General features: G+C 40.1%; 2 protein-coding genes across 2 annotated transcripts; one reads left to right on the forward strand and one right to left on the reverse strand.

Moving 5' to 3' along the window:
* Positions 1–1,216: 1,216 nt before the first annotated feature.
* On the reverse strand, positions 1,217–3,333 carry LOC104448666 (beta-amyrin 28-monooxygenase). Its single transcript, XM_039314820.1, is given in 4 exon segments — positions 1,217–1,677; positions 1,680–1,763; positions 1,854–2,038; positions 2,270–3,333. Coding segments are annotated over 4 exon segments (1,434 nt in total). The 5' UTR covers positions 3,216–3,333; the 3' UTR covers positions 1,217–1,458.
* A 10,515-nt stretch (positions 3,334–13,848) lies between these two features.
* LOC120294690 (auxin-responsive protein SAUR76-like) lies at positions 13,849–14,780 on the forward strand. The gene has a single exon (XM_039315085.1). It carries the CDS (start codon positions 13,913–13,915, stop codon positions 14,312–14,314), a length of 402 nt encoding a protein of 133 aa, XP_039171019.1. The 5' UTR covers positions 13,849–13,912; the 3' UTR covers positions 14,315–14,780.
* Positions 14,781–24,421: the final 9,641 nt, after the last annotated feature.

A 24,421-nucleotide genomic window follows, 5' to 3' on the forward strand; every position in this document is an offset into this window, starting at 1 on the left:
AACTTAAAATTTATGTCAATGTTTCGCATACATAAAAAAAATTCCAAAATTTAGATTTGTGCTTGCCAATACCTTTTTTCCTTTTCCTTTTCCTTTTTCTTCCTCATCTAACAAAATTTTGACAAAGGGTAACTGCGTTACATAAGTATTTTGGAAATATCATAATACTCGCATGTCCGTGTCCCTGTCATAGAGTGTAGACATAGAATAATGCAATTGTCCCTGTCCGTTCGTCAAAATAACCTGTCACTCTCACGTGGGGCGCAAGCAGAGAAGCCACCAGTCGCCCTACCTTGACAACACTTGTGATCACACCTGACAAAGAGGCCGCCGCGTACTGGGGAGGAGGTCCTATATGGCAGGAGTCACGGTCCACCTACCCTCCGGGAAGGGCAGAGGGAGAGAGAGAGAGAGATGGCGAAGAGCAAGGAGGACATCAAATACGGAACGGCGCAGGCGAAGTTGGCCGTAGATGAGACCCTGCGAGTCGCGTACAAGCACGGGACTCCCTGGAGGGAGGCCACATAGCTGAATCGGAGCGGGTCGACCTCTTCTCCTCCGCCCACAACATTCCTCCGTCCCAGCCACAGCCGCGACCCAACCCTAGCGCTGCTCCGCCTCCTCCGTCGGCCGATGATGGTTCGAACGCCCCTGACAAGACTCGTGCTACCTCGACAAGCACCGGCTGAGCAACGTCCACGCCCTTTCCTTTCTTTTCTTTCTCCTCTTTTCTCTTACGTACTCCGCTCCCGTCAAGGGTTTCGCTTGAGTTAATAAATTACAAGTTCCCGTACCCTCTCTTCTTCTTTTTCTTCTCTTATGCTTGTGGACGGACATAAATTCACTGGAGCCTCGGTTTCGCTAATAAAAAGAGAAACAAAATTTGAGTGGGGAAACAAACACGCAGAGGACATTGGAACTGCAGCATACTCGACATATTCGGATTATATTCTAAGGACGCATATCTCCCTCCGATGGCAAGGTAAGGTCTCTCGTTGCGTTTCGAAGTGAAAGGGCGACCAATTTGAAACATTTAATGGGACGGAGTAGATTCCCCCGTCTAGCAATCCTTTTTGTACCGACGTTGTGATCTAGCCAGAACAGTGCCTAGCGCAGTCGCTAGCGCAGACGCTGAGATATTGTCGCCTTCCCTGGGGACGGTCCCACTACCACTATGGTTCTCTCCTTCCACTAAATCGCACTCCCACACACCGAGGACCCGAATTTAAAGTTTCGTCTGGCATTCCGATTGTGCCAGGTGCGAAGCTACAGTGAATGATGGACGCGCATTTTGCCAAATTTCCTCCTGGTCCACTAGAATTGTCGTTACGCCAAATATTGTCCCATCAGCGTGTTGGAAATTATACAGAGAAATTAATTAAAAATAGCTAAAAAGCCAAACGAGTAACACTTTGCGTCTGAACGCTAGGTGGGGCTCCGCATGTGGGTAATTTGAATCTATGCCGAGTGAGGAATGAGGCGAACTGGGAGCCCTTTCGATGGAGTGGGCATCATATCCACGATGATCTTCTCCTTGGGGTCGACTAGCTCCCACTTGAACCTGTTCACCATGTTGTGGAGGAACGTGAGTACGACCAAGCGCGCATACTCTTTCCCCGGGCACAGCCGCGGCCCTCCGCCGAAGGGGACGTACGTGTAGGGCGGCAGCGCTGCATTCCTTCCTCGTACCTCGTCGGGTCGAACGTCGCCGGGTTCGGGAAATAAGTCGGATCATTGTTCGTGCTGCTCACCGTCCAGTAGATCTAACGATTCGGGACAGCCACGAGAGAGAAATTAGTAATGTAAATGTGGGTCGATATTCGGGAATTGCGTAGTTATGAAGCGAGAATCACCTTCCAGCCTTTGGGAATGGTGTAGCCTTCGTAGGTGATGTCGGTCATGGCCTCTCTGAAAGTTCCCTGCAGAGGCGGGGTGAGCCTCAACACTTCGCTCGTCACGTTCCAGGAGTACTTCATCTTCTGAATGTCCTCCCACGCCAGTGTCTCCCAGGGTTCTTGGATTTCTTGATCGCTAATTGCTCTGTTTCCCACCCAAAGAAATAACGTCAAAACTTCAGGTGTTGATCTACTCAGGGCAATCGGATTTTTCTTCGCATGTTATATTATTATTTTTTTCTGGGAATATGGCGCGCATAGGCCACTCCCGAGATTATTTTTCTTCTTAGACCTAGACAACATTATTGACATGCTGTGCTGAAACAAGCGATTTGTCTTCAACATAGACGTTTTTTCTCCTAGGGGTAATGTACCTGCGAGAATCTTTTCGTAGATGTCGGGCCTCTCGCCAACGAACTTCATGAGGAAGGTGATGGCAATAGCGACCGTGCTGTATCCGGCGGTCAGCAGCCCCATCATCTTGTCGGCGATCTCGGTCTCGGGCATCATCCTCCCGGTGGCCGGGTCGGCTGCCGCCACCATGTACGTCAGTATGTCCTGCGACCTCGCGCCGCTGGCCAGCGCCTCCTTCTTCTCCCTGATGACCGACAAGAGCGCCTTCCTGATCGCTACGGCCCCACGGCTGGCGTTGTAGAATATCGTCCCCGGGAATTTCCAGGGGATCGAGTGGAGCCCGAGGGAGACGTCGTCGAACTCGTTCGCGAGCCTTGTGATGCGGTCGTGGTCGTTGAGCCCGAGGAAGAATTTGCTGGCGAGGGACAAGGTGAAGTTCTTGGAGAGCGGGAAGACGAGGACCTTGCTCTGGCCTTCCCAGTGGAGCTTCATGTGCTGTTGCGCGGTCGAGTCCATTTGCTCCATGAAGCGGCACAAGGCCTCGGGCTTGAGGAACCCGGGCTGGCGCAGCACCTTGGTCTTGGACTCGTTCGGGTTGGCCGAGGGCGGCGGCGGCGAATTGGCCTCGTAGGATCGCATGAGCTTCTGCATGGAGTGTGGCCGCCACTCGGTCACGAGCTTCTGCTCGTTGGAGAATATGAACTTGTTGCCGGCGGGGCCGCAGAAGACGGCCACCTTCTCGCCGAGGATCTTGGTCTTGAACACGGTCGACGAGTACTTCCTCATCCGGTCCCCAACGAACTTATCCGGATTCCCGAAGAGGAACTCGACCGTCTCGCCGAGGATGGGCCATCCGAAGCTGCCCGGCGGGAGCTTAGGGCCGCTGCTCAACGTGTGCTTGAACAGGAGGAAGATGAGAGAGAGGGCGAGGACGGAGGAGAGCGAGACGAGAAGCAGGAACTCCATGTTTAGAACGTTTGGTGTTTGAGGCAGAGAGAGAGAGAGAGAGAGAGAGAGAGAGAGAGAGCAGGGGAAGCGATGAATGAAGAGAATCGCTTTGTGGTGAGCAGATGAGTGCTTTGTGGTGAGCAGATGATTGTGTTTTTATACGGGAAAGTTGGCTAGCCACTGAGCCAGCCATCGCTGACCAATTCAAGCGTGGAAACTTTCTCTGGGGAATTCAACCCGAGATTAACATGACGTAGCACAGAAATTGCCGTGACCAAGGGATCAAATCACCACCGGCCGTGGTGGTTCCGTTGGATAAAGCCTTGCTCAAAGGTGAGGGGTTCGAAACCCAGTGAGGCGCTAGGTCTCTTAAGCGTGACACCGTGGTGATGGTCTTGCGCTAGCCTCACTAGACACTAGCCTCACTAGGGGGTTTACGACGTGGGCAGACATTAGGCTTCGATTCTTCCCTGTCTCAGAAAAAAAAAAATCAAATCTAAACAAGTACACACTTCCAAGATCAGCTAGAGAAGAAAATCTTATCATGATCAGAACAAGGCATTTCTATGTTAACATTCACATGCCCCATGCAAAAGATGGCAATTTTTCATTGGCCACTAAACTTGTTAAAATGGATCATGAATCCATTTTTCAATGCACATTTAATGGGCCAGCCATTCCATGTTAACATCCACATGCCCCATGCAAAAGATGGCAATTTTTCATTGGCCACTAAACTTTAAAAAATGGATCATCAGCCCATTTTTCAATGCACATTTAATGGGTCAAGTCATAGTAAACGGATTTAGAATAATTAAGCCTAATATAACATGGATGTTAAAATGGATTTACGATTTATTTACACTTAACCCACTTTAAAGATTTTCTCTAGCCCTCTATTTGGGTTAAATATATAGTAAGATGGATTAAGATTGAGTTGGGTTTGGTCGAATATTGATCACTAGATTTGTGTTACATAGAAATAAAATCAAAATAGGTTAAATTGATCAATTCGGATTGAATCATTTTCGATCTGATCCATTCGTTTGATGGTTCTACTTGTTGCTTGGTTTCGTCTCATTCAAAATGAATAGATCTTATCCGAACTATTATAATTAGCCGAAATAGTTTGTTCACTTAAATTGGATTCATTCATCTGTTAACGCGTTGCTGCCTGGAAAGAAAGAACTGCATAATAATAATGTGGATCGGAGGGAGACTTCAACTATGCTTGCAATGATTAGCACTAAAAATGTAGGGTTACACTATAAACTCAGGGCAAGTCAAACTACTCCAGCGTGAAAATTAGGTAGATCGTGATCCCTGCCAAACTAGTCTTTTCTGGATGGCTAATGAACTTTGAATATGGAAGGCCCGGGTAGGCTTGGTATCCAGGACAAAAACATATTAAAAATCTATGTAAGCTTGCTATTCTTTTTCTCTCCCGGCTCAAGTCCGTGAAGAGGGGGCTACGGGTGATGGAGATCGTTCGGCGTTCGCACACTTTGACCATGTCAGCAGCACTTTTTTTCTTTTTTCTTTTTTAAATGTTCATGATAACGTATTCTTTCGAGGGGAGCCATGGGATTCCAACTGTCTCCACCATCGTCTCAGTCAATTCCATGATTCAAAACGCGATTGACACACCTAGGCACTAGCAACCTCGGCGAATGGTGGTCCTTCAGTTTTGAGCCGTTGGTTGGAACTTGGAACCCCATTCGGTGTAACCCGATAAGATCGCAAACCCGAAATCCAGTGATGCCCGCTGCACCATCAGGGATGGGGTTCTATCAGTTCCTTTTTTTATCAAAATGATCAGAGCATACCAGTTGACCGAAGCCGTCGTTGTTGGTTCCCGAATTCGTTACGTCGCGACTATTAGAAATTCGATACAAGCGAGAAGTGAGAACTAAGGCTTACGCAACGTGCCGGGCATTGGGAAGGAATATTGTCAACAACTCTTAATGCAAGAACATAAAAATAAATAATTCAAAAGCGACTGGGAGTCGAGCTTTTTTACAGGGAAATATAGGTCACGCCCGTTTCATTTGACCGAACGCCAGCGACTCACTCTTGGTCCATATAAAAATATCATCGTGACAACTGACGAGGCAAGTTCCTCAGCGTCGAGAGGCAAGTTCCTCAGCGCCGAGCGACATGTGGATACGACTTGTAATTAGATCGGAAGCAGGGGGACCCGTTTCTACGCTTGAATTTGTTGGGTTTAGTACACTTCGTAGAGCGACGCAGTCGGCCGAAGTTGACATCGAGATTGTCAAGCGAGCTCGCCGCTGGTTTTCCACCGAAGCCATTGCGCCATATAATCCCGAAAGTAAACGGCCGCCTATAAGGACAGAAAAGAATAAAATCAAATGACGAACGACTCCGCAGTCCGCATCCAACTTAATGCGGAAACTGATATAAAAATGAAAGTAGCGATTCCCGGAGGCTGAAGCAACTCCTGAACATGGTAAATATAATATAAAGAAGGCGCTTTCCCACCGTTGGTGTGTCAGTACTATGAAGCCAAATGCCAATTCGCAATCATGCACTAGGTAGAAGCGGGATTAATGGGGACTTGCAAAGCTGCCAGATATGACCGACAGTGGGAAAGACCTCACCAGCAACAACCGCCGTGTTATTCACTCTCTGGGCCTGACGAGACGGGCTGAGGTCCAATATAAATGATGAAATTCCGTCACATCACGCGTCACATATGCCTTGTACTGTACAATTCTGAGAAAGCGCAAATTAAGGGTAGTAGGAGCCCCTATAAGTAACGTAATTTGCAAGAGGCTGCAAGTCCCTACCTCCGAGGAATTCTTTGACAATGTTAATCCTGTCTTATACAAGGAACAATTCAAGGATGTAATAAATTCATTTAATGTGTAAATAATCTCGCAATGTATTGACATGATGACTTCAATTAGTAAAGCTAATACCCTTATAAGAGAAAGCTGTGAACCTTGAAATAAATTGGCCCTTTCTTATACTCTTTTACAAGTATTTCAACTTGACTTCACGAATCTTGTGGATATATATTTTACTAAGCATATGATCACGATGCCTTTCTTAAGGATTATCTATGAGTTTAACACATAAAGCTCACAATAAGCAATTAAATTCACCACTTGTAAGAACTTTTGCATCGTCTAATATCTATAGGCAAATTCAACTTCAAATACCTGAGATATGTGGACAAGTAACTAGCATAATTTATCACGTATGTCAATTTTCTAAAGAGAGGGCATCAGCATTGGTGAATGTTAAAGTTTAATATGGCATTGTCCAAGGTTGACAAAATGTACAAGACAAATGATGCGTTTGGAAACTGCCTTTCCAAAGCCCTTTGGGTGTATAAAAGGTCTTTGGGCCAAATATTTGGTGTTTGACAAATTCTTTTTTACTTACCTTTGCCAAATGCAAGCCTTCAAAAGGCTGAATGCCCAAGGCAAGTTAGGGGCTGCCTTGGGCTTTGGGCTTTCTCTAACCTGCCTTGGGCTTTCTCGGCATCCTAGCCTTCAACACTAGTGAAAATTTTCTCTCGAAATTGTCCTCGCTAATTTATTTTTCCGGTTTTACCCCAGATAATTGTTTATCATCTTCATCTTCTTCCCTTCTCTCTACTAAACATGACCAACATCTATGTGTGGTTGCCGACGAAGGGTAGGCAGTGCGGTGAAGGGCAAGTGGTCCGGTTAGGGTCCTACAACCCTCTAATGAGGGTTGCCGCGCGAAGGATGTGGCGCGGCAAGGGTCACATCAACCCATATCTGGTCGCAAGATCTGAGTTGTGACGACCAAATCGCGCAGCCCTTGCTACCTTTGCACAGAGGTCGCGATGCGGTGGGTCACACGATCGTTCGGCGAAGGTCGCCATGACCCAAATGTCACGATCCGGTCGTAATGTGGGTCGCCGCGACTAGATTGAGTGGCCTAATGACCTCCCCACGGAGGTCATTAGGGTCGCCGATGTGGTCCCGCGACCTCGATCGCAACCAGATCGCGTGATTCGGGTCACAACAACCCTCACAGTACCGCGTCCTTCGCACAACGACCCTAGTCGAACACCTACCCTTAACTGCACCGCTTGTCCCTCACCGAACCGCTTACCCCTCACCGATGACTGTTAGCTCTTCGCCGGAGGTCGCCGACCTAATCTCCTTTTTTTTCTTTTTCTTTTTTTTTAATAACAAAAGTCTTTTGTAAATTTAATTTGTCCAAATACTATTTTGCTCAAATGTATTTCATAATGGACTTTCACAAACACGATTTACCAAACACAATTGGCATTTTGAAAAACTCCTTTAACTTAAGAGCCTTGGCACTTTTTTAAGAATTTTCCCAAAAGCCTTTCCAAACGCACCCCAAAGACAGCCATGCTTGCTTTTTGCCCAATTCCCTGTCCTTAAAAGAAGGTCTTTGTTAACTTGTAAGGGGATCCAGGAAACTATTGGTTGAGTGTTATCAATTGTCATATGTATAGCCTTTAGGATTAGGTTTAGGCATAGTTTTCTGTGACATCGCCTCAGGTCATAGTTTGATTCAGGTAAGCTCCATCTTTGCATTCAAGACGCTTTATGTTCTTAGTTGTTTTTACTAAGTTTCAATTCAAACCGCAGTGATGCTTATTGATGTTAATAGACTTATGCAAGTTGTTTGATTAATTCAGGCCAGAAGTTCAATGCTAATGTTTCTTGCTTCGTTCTTGATGACAATGGCGATTGGGAATTTTGCTTTCTTTATGGAAGATTTGAAGATCGGATAATAGCAATTTATCCTGTATGAGATGTAAGCAACTTCATGATTAAATTCTGACTTTCCTCACTTCTCATCATTTCCTTTGTCTAGGTGCTTGAGAGGGAAAGACTAAATTGAACAAGTGCAATTGTTCCTGGCAAGACCCTGTTATCCATGCCCTTCTTACTAATCATTTCCCTAATGCCTAGAGCCATCACTTACCATCTCGCAGGACTTCGCGTCAAGTCTTGTTGCCAGAGTCATGCCGAATTTACTCATGGGACTCACAACAGTTAGAGGAATCCCAGGATCAACAACACTTTGTCTTGGCTCATGCAAAATTTTCAATGATTTCGATCGTGTTTGCTCCAACTGTTCTCATGGTCACGGAGCACCAGTGAAAGAGAGAAGCCCATGCAGAATCTGTGACGCGGTGTCTTGTTCTTACTAGAAGATCTTCACTGAACATGGATCGTGATCGAGACTCCTACTGTTCGCTTTTAGCAATATATGTAACTTAGGCCTCCGGTCTCAAAACCATATACTACGGCATTGGATCTACTTATGCTCAGTTAAGGTATATGCCAAGTAGGGGTCAGCATGTATGTACTCTGCAAATGGAGGGGAAAACCTAATTATATACATAGTGGGTAATCACTGGGAAGGATAATTCTCACAAATTTCGACATTGACATTTCCCAGCTAGAGGATCTTTCATGGCTTTAGTCGGTCCATTTTTGACTTGCTGGCGATTGCTAGCTTTTTCTTCTTTTGTGGAGACCATGTGTCGTGGCAGTTCGGGTCTTCTCGTGGATGGCTTCTCGCGTACGGTCATGGAGTCCTCTGCAGCTCCAGTGGAAGCTCTGGCGCTGCTGGAAACCTAAATACTTCAGAACCTGGTCAAAGACTTAATTTGAACTGAACTCAGATCAAAGGCTTCACCAGCGAAGATCAAGCATCTTGGGAGATAAGTTTACATATCAAGGAAGCCCGGACTCAGCTTAGGCATTATTCGGACTTTAAAGTGGCTCACTGCATTGGAAAAGCAAATAAAGTGGTGGATTGAGTTGCCAAATCCTAAAGTCAAAAAAAAAGCATTCCTGCCAACTGGACCTTATATCTTTTCAAGTCGTTTGGCCTCACATTTGCTCTGAAGCTGCAATTATGCATGCTCATTCTTTAATCCTAATGAATGAAAACTATATTCCCGACAAAATAAAAAAACGAATACTTCTTTTCTCGTCTCAATTTTCTGGACCTTGAACTAATGTCCACAAAAAAGATTAAACGGACAGTTTGGAAGCGGGGCATTCGTGATTAGGAACGCACTCTCCTCCAAGCCGTATTTGTTGCAGATCTCCCCGATCCCAGGGCGATTGCATACTACCTCACGGGACTCCAGGGAGGATGAAAACACTTTGTTCTTCCGCGTCTCGGTGTTGTTCACTCGCATGATGTTGGTGGAGAGACTGATGATGACAGTGGCAAGCACGTACCGAACTTCCTGATGAGCATCCTCAGGGGGGCAGGAACCCAGGCGCAAATGATTTTAGGAGGAGGATCCTTCAGCCCACCGAATGACCTCGAGCTCCCAATTTGGAAATACCCTTTGTACTACGTTGCCTTTCACAGATAAACTTATAAGAGATTGTTCAAGAATGAGTTCAAGCGACTGAAATTTCCGTAGTCAAGTTGGGATTGTTGGGACATCTTTTGTCAGTGGCAAGCAGGTCCTGAGAGAGTTATGGCAGATAGACATGGAGTATTCTGAGTGGGTTGATCCTGGAGTCTTGATGGGGAGAGGTGATTTTGTACAGAGTCATGTTCTTGGCCATTGTCCACGGTCATGATGGGTTGATTACCATAATGATGGTAAGTGACTAGTGGAGTTCCTCCTAATCCACTAGCAAGGTACGAGAGAAAGCATGAGATTATATTGATTAATTGTACGCAGAGAAGCCATTATCTATATTTTATCCATCGAAGCCAAAGCTACTTCATCTCGTTATGCAATTATTCTGTATGCTTAAATGGCTATATAATGCATTTCTGTCCCACAGGGTCAGCTCTACAGAATCACATACCCAGGTTCAGTGCTACAGAATCGCATATTAACATATTGGAAGTTGTGACATGAGACTTTGCAATTTGAAATATTCATTCGTAGAAACTCGAAGATAGAAGCCCGACTACAATGGAAAGAAAAAAACTACTCTGAAATTATTTGAATTTGCAACAGAAAAGTAAATTGAAAAGATAATCCTTCACCTGAGAAAATTTTGAGGAAGATGTATATCGTGATTCATATCTCAGAGGCCTTTTGGATCAACTCATTGATGACTTTAACAAATCTAATAAGGCCCAGTTGAGTTTCCTGCTAAGTAGACATATATTTTATGAAAATAATTTACAATAACTTTAAATACTAACATTATTTATGAGCATCTTATCTATATGCAAAATTAAGTAAATATAAATATAAGTAATGGTGAAGGTTATAATTAATCTATCAATAATTGGATGGAGGAAAATATAATGGCAATCGCGTTGATGTGAAGATGAATTGGAGCGCGGGACTAGAAAGAAGGTAATCACGACAAGCATTCGAGCATAAAGAATTTGGTGAGTTTAGATAAGAAGAGATACAATGAGGACATGATGATGTCTTTTGATTTAAACTCAGCTTTCTCGTGGGGCCATTGTCATGGGAATTACAGACATCCTAATTAAGTACATAAGTTCCCTTCCCATCACCGACGCAAAAAGTGGACAGAGGATGCATTTGCTTCTAAGCAAGGTGCAGATAAGGGGGAACTCTTCCCTCTTGAAAGCTAAGCTCGATTAGATGCATTCTTCCTAAACTCTTGTCCCCTAGCTATCGTCATTGACTTAATCCATGGTTACGACTGATGTTAACATGCAGGTGAAAATGTTTGAAGAGCAAGACTTGAGACTTAAACCAAAAATTGAAAATCTACCATCTGGCTTATCAATAGTCTGAAGAACACAAGAGCACATGTTGGTCATCGTTAATTAGACTTGAACCACTTAGGACAATTGGTGTCCACTTAGCGATTTCTGTCAAAATTGGCCAGATAGATTCAATTAGCAAAAGTTGAAAAAGGTTAAGACTTAATTTGTATAATTAAAAGGTTTATGACTAAATTGGTAAAAACACAATAAATTTAAGACTTCTTAGACAATTTTCCCCACTTTGAAGGGAGTATGCCATTCCAGTCTCATTGGTCCTCCAAAGCTCTTAGGTTCCGTTTGTTTCGTAGAAAAATATTGCGTTTTTGGAAAATATTTTCTAGGAAGCCATTTTTTAAGAACATGTAATTATTTTTCGGTGTTTAGGTGAAACTTGAAAATGAAGTGGAAAATATTTTTCGTTGTTCGATAAGGAAAATATTTTCCTCCATACACTCATTTTCATTTATTTTATTTTTTAAAATCAATTTCTCATTATTTTTTATTTTTTAAAAATAGATTATTAATTTTTTTTCTTCCTTCTTTTTCTTTCTTTTATTTTTTTTCTTCTTCTAAGAAGAAGAGGGAAAAAATATTTTGAAATTAAAAAAAAAAAAAAAAAAAAGGGAAGTGAGGGCTTGTAGGAGTGTCGGATAAGAGAGACCAAGTGAGGAAAATATTTTTCACTTTTGAAAAGTGAAAAACATTTTCTCCTAGTTTAGAAGTCTTTCCTTTATTCATAAAAAAAATGTTTTCCCCACTCAATTTATTTTCCCGCGAAATGAACGTCGGAAAATCCAGGAAAACGTTTTCTGAAAATTGTTTTTCGCAAAACGAACAAAATCTTAAAATGAAGTTTAACTCAAATTTTGTCAATTGCCTATTTTAGAGCAGGTGGCCCGTCAAATCTGCCAAAGTAATGGAGCTAATTTAATTGTGTTAATATGAAAGGTGAACAGGCGATGATGAGAGAAATTGCATATAATTTATGAGAGCATAGTCAATGTCGTGGTGTCTGGTCCTTCATGTTTCTTCCAAAAGACCATGACAAGTAATATGGGGAACAACGTAAACATCCTAACTAAACTCATCATCTAAACCATGAAAAGTAACTCATGTGTCGAGATGTATATTAGTCGGCATAAGTAATATGAAGATTGATTCACTAAGCTGGTATACTGACTAAAAAGACACAGAAAAATAGAGAAAGTGTTGTTTCTCAAAGCAAGTGTTTGGTAACATAACACAGTAACATGCTACAAGAGTTCGCCTTAGCTACTTACCATATCACTTTTTCAACCAACATTAGAGTATCCATGAATTATTATTTGTCTGTAAACGAGAAGGTGTCATTAGTTAGATGTTATCAACCAGTTTTAGATTACCATCTCTCTTTCAATTTCTTATACTCATGTTCATTTGGTCTTTATAATTTACGAATTTTTTCAGAGTCGGCACTTTTATTTGCCTTACTCATCAACCCTATTCACAATTAAATTACCAACTAATTATGCATTACTAACTCCTACTTGAATTAATTAGGAACGTTCAATTATATATTTTTAGTCACCGACCTCTCTTATATCTGATAGTACAAAACTTTTTTTATTATGTATAACTTTTATTTAATATTCTTATGAACACTTTAAATTTACAAACTATCATATGTTATTACCAACTTTATTTAGTAATTTACCAACTTTATTCCTAAAATTGTGGGTAGCTAACTCAATTGAGAGTTGGCAATGACCCAGACTAGTTGATAACTTAATCTGAAAATAGCTGATAAGTTACTTAAATGAAAGTCAGTAGTTTAACATAAGAATCGGCAAATTTAAGACCTAAGAAAGGTAAAAGAAAGTTAGTAAAATATAAGAAAAATTGATAATTAAAAGAAAAACAAACTTGGTAAGTAACTCGAATGAGAGTTGTTAACTGAAAACTAATTGGTAACTTAATCAATAAAAAATGGAAGATTCTAATTAAGGTAGGTCATATCTAAAAAAGGTTTAGTAAATTCAAGACGTTATTAAGATATGCACAAAGTTTGTTAACAATAAGAAAGGTTGAGGAATTAAAAACTATATGAATGTCTGTAATGATTGTCGGTGACCTAATACTACGTGGTAATTTAATGGGAGAAAAGATGGTGGGTCACACCAGGTAGGTAATCTTAAAAGATTTAGTAAATGTAAAGGGTTATTGACCAAGTTGAAGAAAAATTGGTAACTTAATAGGAAATTTAGTGAATTAGAAAGAAAAAGTACTAAATATTGGTGGTAACTTAACCGAGAGTTGGTAATTCAAAAGTAGATCGTAATTTTTATTTGACAAAGTTTAGTAAATCACTTTAGATTATATTGGTATCTTCATATAAGAGTTGATAAATTCAAAACATGAGTAAATTATCCAAATAAAACTAAGTTTGAAAGATAGTAAAAGAAGTTAACGGTTTCGTAAAAGTGTTGATTATTTATCAACATGTTATTTGAAAAAGAAGAAGAAGTCATTTTCTTATAAATATTTTTAGGCACTTAACAACACTTAATGAAATTGGAACGAAAATCCATATTTTTAGGCAACTGAATAATGAATTTCCGCTGGAAGAGATCAGAAATTAAGGAGATGTCTCGATCGAACCCGATGATTCTCTGCACGAATGTAAGGTTTTGAGTTTTGTCGCGTATTGCAGATGCATATGACTGGTGACCAGCAGAGGGTCTGGTGCGATTTTACAGCAGAAGGAAAATTGCGATGAGAAAAGATGACTTGTTTGCGTCAACTTACGTTCGGTTGCGTTTTAGCTGTGTAGACCCCATCCTTTTCCAGCACCGGAAAACAATGACTCCTTACCCAACACCATCACCTTCACCACTTAATTTTGTTTCTCTCTTTCTTTCCATCAAGAGTGTATATCAAGTCACCCTTTTGTCTCCCCTCTCTCAACCAACACAGAGAGAGAGAGAGAGAGAGAGAGAGAGAGAGAGAGAGAGAGAGAGCACAGCATGAAGAAGATCAATCAGCTGATACTGAGGAAGTGCAAGAGCTTGTCCCGGCAACTGGGGAGATCGTTGTCCTACAGCAACCTCAGGTCCAAGTCGGCGAGAGATGTGGAGCTGTGGTGCGGCATGCAAGACGACGACGACGAGCCTCGCGAGACCATAATTGTCGGGAGCTCAAGGAAGCGTTACATGATCAGCTCCAAGCACTTGAGCCACCCCTTGTTGAACGCTCTCATCCAGAAGTCCTCCTCGTCGTCGAAGCAGAAGCCAGGAGACGGGGATGGTGTTATTCAGGTGAAGTGCGAAGTGGTTCTCTTCGACCACCTCCTGTGGATGCTCGACAATGCCGACCCAAGCATCGGTCCCGAGTCGCTGGAAGAACTGGCCGAGCTCTACGTTTTCTGACGATGATAAGGGCTCCGTTTTCCCTACGCTGCAAATTTTATCTAGATCTCCAGCTATTAATGATTCTTTTATTTTTAAGAGAGAGAAATAATTTCAAATCTTGATTCGTTTCATATTAGGTCAAGACTGCCGAATGCACCTGATCAAAAGTTTATAAGATTGAATCGTCGAGTGCTTGCGGCATTTCTTTGTGGATCTACAGCAATAAACGTAATTACCATATGAAAGAAGTAATCCCATGGATCTGGTGGGTCACAAGTTGGACTCGAGTTATGGCGGCAAAGGGGAAGGGTGGGATCTACATGTGTATAGCATAAGGTGCTGAATTCATGCTGTCTCACAATAGTACTATATGATTTATACGGGCGCAGGCATGTACGTGGTTCTGCTATTTAGATCCCTCAGTTCTTGAATAAATTTGGATCAGATATTCGGACAATTCATTGTTTTTTTCTTTTTCTAGACATATATGATCTTTTATTCAGTGGTCGACGAACAAAAAAAAAAGAAACAACGTGTTCACAGGGCTTCTAGGATGTTTTTCAGGCCTCCAGATAGTTGAGTCTCTGCACTTGTATAATTGAGTTCAAGGGAGAAAAAAAATATAGATGATTACTGTGCATTTGTTTAGTTGATCGCTTGCATTACACAACACGCTTGTGGATTGGTACAGTTTGAGCTTTCTCCGGAAGGGGAAACCTCTAATTTGATGGACCTCTTTCAATCGGTTTATGCTAGCGTTCGAACCTTATGGAATTGAGTAAGTTTCAAGGTGCTAAATGGGAACAAGGACCAAAAGGTATGCATAAATTCTATCATTTGCCGAGTCAAATATAATAGATAAATTCTCCTGTTGCCAATTACTCAGATAAGTGAGCTTCACCATATAAAGAAAAGAGTCCATAGAGAATGATATGAAATTATGTTTTTACCCAAGCACCGCTGGTGAACTAGTATGCAACTTTGTGGGCTTCTGCAGAATACAAAATGGTTCGACTCGCTTTCATGAAATCCTTAAATTTCTGATAAAAAGTACCCACGAGAGCAGGAGATGGATCTTCAGAAAAAGGATCAAAAGTTCTATAAGAAACTCAATTCAAGAATTTCTCTCTTCCCACCGCGATTGCTAATCTTATAAGTACATCCTGTAAAGCATTCTACATAAAATGAGATTTAATTGGGTCTTTTTGATACCCAAAAATGATCAACTTTTGGTTATAATCAACAATTGACAAACTTAGTCGATAACAACAAGAGTTTGGTGAATAACATAAGTCATCGATAATAGAGACGGTCGACAACTTGAAGAATAACGACAAGGAAATCATTGACAATGACCAATCAATACTAAAAGGTAAGTGATGCTACTTAGTTATATTCATTGCGACTATTTAAGGATATTGTGACTTCTTTTCAATAAATGTTTTTACAACTTCTTGTAACTACAAATAGGAACATGAAGTTATTTGTCCTAAAGATAGGATAAAGAAGTTATCTTTTCATATAGCCATTAGCCACATCTTTCTCTTTGTAAAAGATCTCCGAAGTCAACATTCTTTTGCAAATTTATCTTTATCATTATTTTCATGCAATTTAAATAGTTTTCCGCGATTGTGTCCGGTTTTCAGACTTTTACATTCATTGTCATTTACTTTCTTATGCAAAAAGCAATGAAGGACCATTCGCTAGGTTTGTCGATTCATATCGATTCACCCATATTTTTGAAAGATATTCCATTGACACTTTTCAAAGATATATGATAGTAAGAACCATAAATCAATAAGAGTTCAATAATGTTGCTGGCAGCAACAATCCAATATCACAAACTGAAAATGATGTTGTCGCACATTCAGAGTCCTCAGCCACTGCAATGGCATCTTATTAAAGAGCAATTAAGAGATGTTGCTCTAAATTCCAACATGAAAATTGCTTGAATAATGGCAAAGTGATAAATGACTAAGTACATCATGAATTGCACGTCGGACGTGATCAAGTCAATTATCATTAATGCTGTAAATGATGCTTTGTCGAGGCCAAAATCGTTCAATCCATCACCACCATTCCAAGTCAATCCAGTAGTAACAGGGTATGTTCCTAGTCCGTCTCTATTTATGGATGCTAATAATATTGGTTAAAGTAGTCAAACCTCCAAAAGAAAGATGCAAAGGCCTGAATCTTTTTATTAAGGTAATAATCAAGCTAAAATTGGTCAAAATAATCAAATTGATAACAATAATTTGGCAAATTAAACTGGTTGACAAGCTCAATGCCAAATATTGAAAATGTAAGTTCGATAACTTCATTGATACCACCCAATACAAATATTCCTCTTGGGCCTAACATGTCAATTAACATATATAATCTTAGAAAACAGCATCGCCGCTTGGGGGATGAGATGGCCAACTAAATCCACAACTAGCCTTGCACAATTTGTCGAAAAGTTCAACAACACTTGGGGATGGCAGAAGTGTTATCATACCAGTGTATAGGAAACCACATCCTAGGTCAATTATCAACATTTTTCAATAGGTTTCAAAACGTCTAACTTTGCCATTTTTACCAGGGAGGATAAGCCATCAATCATCAAACACGTGGTTTGATTTACAACCTAGTGTGGGGAAGCAAGGATAAATAAATTTTAAAACTTAGTTATTTCCTTTGTCTATGTTGAAAATTAATTTACCACCTACTTGTTGGAGAAATCCTCTTGAAGTGTTTTGAAGTTGACAAAACGTTTCCATCAGTCTAGTCTGAAGGCTTGCAGACTCTGCTATTTAAAGTCTGAAGACCTCCGGACAGCCAGACTCAAGACTCAAAGTCTATCCTCATTGACAGTTTCTAATCCGTTGAAGAAAGGCTATCCATAACTGGATGTTTTATTAAGGATGTGACCTTATCGACTGGAGAAGATCTCTTGGCTGGATATGACATGACGGAATCCTTTATTTGATCATAATTGATTCGAAGATTAAGGATCCGATGATTGGCAAAGTATACTTGGAAGATTCTACTTATGGAAACCGAGATCCTGATTGTATGGGCGAACAGGATTGATGGGCTATCGACATGTTCCTTTAATAACTCGAATGATCTTCCTAATTGATTCCATCCAACGGGTAGATTGGAGGAATTCATTTGGTAAGTGCCAACGGGTATGATGGCATGAAGGAGTATATAAAGAAGATGTTCCAGTTGTTCGAGAGTGTGCATGATAGAAGAATTCCAAAGTTTGAAGCTCCTTGTTCTTAGTCAATTCATTTGTTGAGCGAAATCTTGTAAACAAAAGAGAGTCTATATTTGTGAGAAACCTTGAGGAAGTGTGGTAGAACATCTACACTTTGTGGAATCAAGGAAAAGCTGTGCTGTAACTTCTCTTTGTTCATAGTGAAATCCAGCCAATGGGCTGTCGGTGCGAAGAGTGGACGTAGGCTTGGAATAAGCCGAACCACTATAAACCTTGTGTTCAATTTTCTCTTCCTTACTCTTTACTTTACTTTGATCGTATTTTATTAATCAAAAGAGAACTTCCTTTCTATCGTTTGCCTAGAATCGCTTCTGTATCTCGAGAAATTATTTGTGCACCTATTCACCCCCCCTCTAGGTGCTTGTACTAGCTATCTCAATTGGTATCAGAGTCTGTGTACTCACTTTGTTTGAAGTGTTTTACTTCGAGTTAAAGATCTATGACTAGTATGTTGGCTCCGTGGGCTGGTAGAAGGGCAAAGCAATACCGCACCGCCTTACTTTGATGGAAAGGATTACAACATATGGAAAAACAAGATGAAGGCGTTCCTAAGATCAAAGGATCCTCGAATTGGACGTTATAGAAAAAGGAATCATTCCTAAAGCTGCATCTCGTCTCGAAAGAGGAAAAGATACTTGTTGAGTCTAGCGAAATAACTCGGAAGAGATAATCAAGAGATAAGCTCTTGATGCAAAAGCAATTTATTCTTTATATTGTGCTTTATCTCCTACTGAATTTAACAGAATATCTTCTTGTGTTACAGCTAAAGAAGTCTGGGATAGATTACATATTACCTATGAAGAAACCGATCGAGTGAAAGAGACTAGAATCAACATTCTCCTCGATCAATATGAATCCTTCAAAATGAAATCGGAGAATCTATAACGATATGTTTAGTCATTTTACGAAATCGTGAATGGTCTTGAAAATCAAGGTCAACCAATTTCGATCCCATTAAGGTAAACAAGCTACTACGTGGACTCTCCAAGGATTGGAATCACATAAAGACCTCAATCGAGAGAGACCCAAAGAATCATGCCACTATCTGTTGATGAGTTGGTCGGGACTCTTCGATCTTATGAAGTGGAACGAATCAATGAAGACGAAGACCCTAAAGGTAAGAAATCCATTGCATTAAAATCTAATGATGATTATGATGTTACGTTTCCGAAGACGATATGGATGATGAGGAGCTTGCTCTCATGATAAGAAGATTCGAAAGCTGAACAGAAAAGGAAGAAGATTCAATCTAAAGAAACAAAGTTTTCAAAAGCAACAGACTAAGTTTGTTGAGGATGATGAATCAAACAAAGATATAGTCTGCTTTGAATGTAAGAAAAAGGGACACATTAGACCCAACTGTCCTCTTCTGAGGAAGAAGAAAGGAAAAACTGAAAAGTATCGAAAGGCTCTTAAAGCAGAAACCTGGAGTGATACAGAGTGTAAAGAAAGTGATGATAATTATGCCAATATATGTCTAATGGCACAATCGGATTCAAATTCAAACTCCGAGACAGATTCAGATTCAGAAAGCGAAATTGAGGTAAGTAACTTCAAAATCCCTATTAAAGTTTCAAAATACATTGATGAATTGTGTTTTAGTCTTAAGACTTCTCTTAAAAGAATTTCCGAACTCAAGAAGGAAAATTCTGCTCTAAAACAACAAGAAAATATTTTGGAATGGAAAAGTGAAATGTTTAGACAAGAATGTTTCTTCTCTTAAAGAAAGTGAAGATAATCTTTTAAAAGAAAATGCATTCTTGAAAAGTGATATCTCAAATATTTCCAAAAGATTTTCTATAGGATCGAGAAACTGAAAAAATTCTCTCTGTTCAAAGACCTTATTTCAATAAATCTGGTTTGGGAATGACTCTGAAACCATTCCTTTAATTGATTTTCCTAAAGTAAAGGAAAGAATCAAACAAAGACCCACAAGAGATGCTTACAAAAATCATTTTAAAAGGATCTTTGTAAAACCAAAAGAGGTCGCAATGCTCTCGATGCTCAAAGTGCAATAGTGCGAGATCATTTTGAAAAAGAATGTCCTATGATTTGGAAACTGTTAAAAGGTATGGGCAAAAAACCGCATATCATACTAACACCAATGGACCTAAGAAAATATGGGTACCAAAGAAGGTTTGAGTTTCTTTTTTAAATGCAGGTCACTATCAAGAAAAATGTAAAATGATATCTGGATAGTGGATGCTCAAGACACATGACAGGAGACTCAAATTACTTCATAAAGCTTGTTCGAGTAAATGGTGGAAAAGTCTCTTTTGGAGGAAACAACAAAGGAAAAATTGTGGGATTTGAAACGTAAAGATTGGAAACCTCACAATCGGCAATGTTTCCTTAGTGGAAGAACTTAATTACAATTTGCTCGTATTAGTCAACTATGTGATACCGGTTTCAAAATCAACTTTCAAGAGGGATATGTTCGGGAATTAGTAAAGATTCTACTCGGTCATTCATGGGTCGAAGACATGGAAATATCTACCTCTTAGATGTGAAACCAGATGAATCGCAATGTCTAATCTCAATCCAAGACGAAGTAAACTTATGGCACAGAAACCTTGGGCATATCAATATGAAGTAGATAGCCAAAATTTCAGCAAAGAAGCTTGTTCGTGGTCTATCCATTTTATCATACCAAAAGTCTAATCTATGTACACCATATATATTGGGAAAACAGGTAAGAAATTCCTTTAAACCAATAAATCAAGTTTCCACTAACCGTGTACTGCAGCTTCGCATATGGATCTTTTTGGACCAACCAACACAAAGCATTGGAGGTAAGAAATACTGCCTAGTAATTGTGGATGATTACTCACGATTTACTTGGGTATATTTCTTGGCAAGTAAGTCTGAAACTTTCTCTTACTTTAAAAATTTGCTAAAAAAAGTTCAAAATGAAAATGGCTATGTTATTTCAAGTATAAGAACAGACCATGGAGGTGAATTTGAAAATCAAGATTTTACAAAATTTTGTGATGAATCTGGCTTTCAGCACTTATTCTCCTCTCCATATACTCCAGAGCAAAATGGAGTTGTGGAAAGGAAGAATAGATCTCTTCAAGAAATGGCTAGAACTCTTTTAATAGAAAGCAATATCTCTTCACATTTTTGGGCTGAAGCAACTTCTACAGCATGTTATATTATTAATAGAGTTTTTCTAAGACCTATTCCGGAAAAAAAACCCCCTATGAACTATTCAAAGAAAAGAAGCCTATTGTTTCATATTTTTCATGTATTTGGATGCAAATGTTTTATACTGAAAAATGCAAATGATCGAGTTGGTAAGTTTGAAGAAAAGTCGATGAAGGCATCTTCCTTGGATATTCAACCACAAGCAAAGCGTACGAGTCTACAACAAGAAGACTCAAACAGTGGAAGAATTAATGAATGTTAAATTCCAAGATTCTATGCAAAATGAATCCATTCGGACTCATCTTGAAGAATCCGAACTTGCTCCGGACTCTACAAAGTCTAAATCTCGAAATAGCTCGGACTTTGAAGGACCAAGAACAAGTGACTGTTGAAGATTCAAGTGAAGGAAGTGACCATCAATTTGACAAATTAACCAGCAACTGGAAACATAAGTCCAGTCATCCCAAAGATCTTATTATTGGCGATATCAATGAAGGAATTCGCACAAGATCCAAAAGGCGCGAAAAGTCTAATGCTGTGGCTCTTATTTATGAAATAGAACCCAAAAGCATAGAAGAAGCTTTATCTGATGAAAGCTGGATTGAAGCTATGCAAGAAGAGCTCGAGCAATTCGGTATTAATGATGTCTGGGAATTGACTCCTAAACCGAAAGGTAAGTCTCATTATTGGAGCTAAATGGGTTTCGGGAACAAGATGGACGAGAAAGAAAAAGTCATAAGAAACAAGGCAAGACTCGTGGCCAAGGGATACACACAAGAAGAAGAGATAGACTATGACGAGACTTACGCACCGATAGCAAGGTTAGAAGCAATTCGATTATTACTTGCTTTTGCTTGTTATAAGAATTTCAGTTATTCCAAATGGATGTCAAAAGTGCCTTCCTAAATGGATTCATCCATGAGGAAGTCTATGTGGAACAACCACCAGGTTTGAAAACCCAAGGAAACCAAACTCGTATTCGAGACTCAAAAAAGCCTTATATGGCTTAAAACAAGCACCTCGAGCTTGGTACGACAGACTGAGTAATTTTAATTGAAAATGGTTTTGTTAAAGGTAAAGTAGACACTACTCTTTTTATTAAAAGAGAAAGCAAGAGTTTTCTGCTTGTTCAAATATATGTCGATGATATTATTTTTGGATCCTCTAATGAAAGTCTCAGCAAGAAATTCTCTAAGACTATGCGGGATGAATTTGAAATGAGCATGATGGGTGAGTTAACCTTCTTTCTTGGACTTCAAGTGAAACAATGAAGGAAGGAACTTTTATTCATCAAGAAAAATATGCTAATGATCTTGTTAAAAAGTTTGGACTGGACAATTGCAAAAAGGTTGATATACCAATATCAAGTTCCTTGAAGATAGACAAAAATGAAGGAGGAAAGAAAGTCGACCAAAAGTTATACAGGAGTATCATCGGTTCACTTCTTTATCTTACTGCTTCTAGACCTGACATTTTGTTTAGTGTTTGCATTTGTGCCAGATTTCAAGCGAGACCCTAAAGAATCTCATTTAAATGCTGCAAAGCGTATTATCAAATATATTGCATCAACTTCAAGCTTTGGTCTCGGTATCCTAAAAGGGGAGACTTTACTCTTCTTGGATACTCGAGACGCGGACTTAGCCGGATGCGAGTTGATAGAAAGAGCACCTCGGTACACCTCAACTACTTGAAACGGGACGGTGTCTTGGTTTTCAAGGAAGCAAAGTACAGTAGCTCTCTCTACAGCAAAAGCAGAGTATGTAGCTCTCGGAAGTTGTTGTTCACAAATTCCATGGATAAAACAACATTAAGAGACTTTGGAATTGAAGATTCATGCACGGAGATTAAATGTGACAACACCAAATGCGCAATCAATCTCACCAAAAATCAAATTCTTCACTCAAGAGCAAAGCATATAGAGATTCGACATCACTTCATTAGAGATCATGTTCAAAATGGAAAAATTACGGTTCGGTTTGTTGACTCAAAGAACCAATTGGCGGATATATTTACAAAGCTTTTGGAGAAAAATCAATTTGAAATTATCCGTTCCGACTCAACATTTTGAGGTTTGAAGAAGTTAAAGTCTAGAGACTCTCAAACTCGAGACAAATAAGACTTTGACTTTTAAGACTTTGACTTTGTAAGTTATTCTCTCTCTAATCTTATCTTGAAAAGGTACGTTCATCAACCGTGTTTGATTATTGTTATCTCAACCGCTATCTTTAATTGACGTGATTATTGCAACGTTTCATTTTGAAAAAGGAGTTATTTTGAAATGACCATTTTTCGAAAAATGCAGTTATTTTTTTTAAGACATCTTTTCACTTTCCATTACGACGTTTGGTATCCCCTCCTTTCGACTGTCTTATATACAGTCGGTTTCTTTTCGCTTAACTCCAAAACCCTAAAAAGCACCAATCTTCCATTCCTATTTTCCTCTCTTGTTTAATTTTCGAAAAAGTTGTCATCTTTCTTGGGAAAGTCAAGCAAGGAATCTTTCAAAGACTAAGAAAGATGTCGTCTTCAAGAAAGTCTTCGAGGATCGCAAGCAGGGGACCACGGCGAATGAGTGAGGGGCCTACGCACCTCGATCTCACTGAAGAAGAAGTGTCTCCAAATCGGCGGAGCCCACAACATTCTCAGCGGCGTCATTCTCCTCCATCTAGTCCTCAAGGTGTTGATCATCAACAAAAGGAAGAAATCATTGAAGATGCGAGATCTGTAAGAGTTCAAAGGCCCTCTTTTATTTATAAGCTGTATCGTGCTTTAAAAGGGACCGGTACTCCATTGAACTATGTTGATGATTTTCTTAAGGACAAAGGATATGAAAATGAATATATCTTTTTGCGAAAAATGGAAAGTTTGGGAATTGCTCGTAAAGGGGTGGCGAAGAAACCCTTGCGAATATCCCAAGTGATCCTCGTGATTGGGGATTCAATCCGATAGATAGGAATGATGATGACAAATTGTACAGCCAATTTCAACCGAGAATGGGTGTTGCGGTGGAAAATCGTGGAAAAAGGGGAGAGTTGTTTAGATCGAAGGAACATAAAGATTTATACTCAAAATTGCTGAAGCGTGGGGTGATAAACCCTAGGAGTGTGGATTTTGATTTTCTGGATCTTTGTGAATGTGAACTTGAGGAAAAGTTCGGTTATCTTCAACTTGAAAAATTCTGCTCGACACTACGGATGCCTATTCTCATCTAACTGCATATTTCTATTCAAATCTTAGTTTCTTGGATGCGAATAGATTCTCTTTCGTGTCAAAGATCAAGATTTTGTAGTGGATATGGATATGCTAGCATATGTGTTAGGAGTTGAGAGAGGAAGATATCAACGGATCAAAGTTTCTATTGTTCGTGCTACATTGGAACTTGTTAAGGACAAGAAAATAGAGGAAAATATTTCCTACTTAAGGATGAGTGCATTCAACATTTTGCTTCACAAGATTGTGATCAATTGCTTCAGACCGAAATCAACTTCCAAGACTGATGTTTCAAGTTTAGAGGCAAAGCTGATGTATGCCATCATCACTAGGAAAAGGTTTTCTCTTCCTCACACTGTTATGTTCCACATGTATAGAGCATTGATGAAGGACAGAGGTCAACTTCCTTATCCAGGTCTTGTAACGAAGTTATTCAGACATCTGAACATTCAGCCTCCACAAATTTTTTGTGCTCGATCATGCGATCATATGGTGGTAGGACTGAA

Source organism: Eucalyptus grandis, chromosome 6 (genome assembly GCF_016545825.1).
Source record: "Eucalyptus grandis isolate ANBG69807.140 chromosome 6, ASM1654582v1, whole genome shotgun sequence".
In the NCBI taxonomy this organism is placed as follows: Eukaryota; Viridiplantae; Streptophyta; class Magnoliopsida; order Myrtales; family Myrtaceae; genus Eucalyptus; species Eucalyptus grandis.

Coding starts and splice junctions, on each gene's coding strand:
- LOC120294690 (XM_039315085.1), top strand. CDS start 13,913: ATGAAGAAGATCAATCAGCTGATACTGAGGAAGTGCAAGAGCTTGTCC.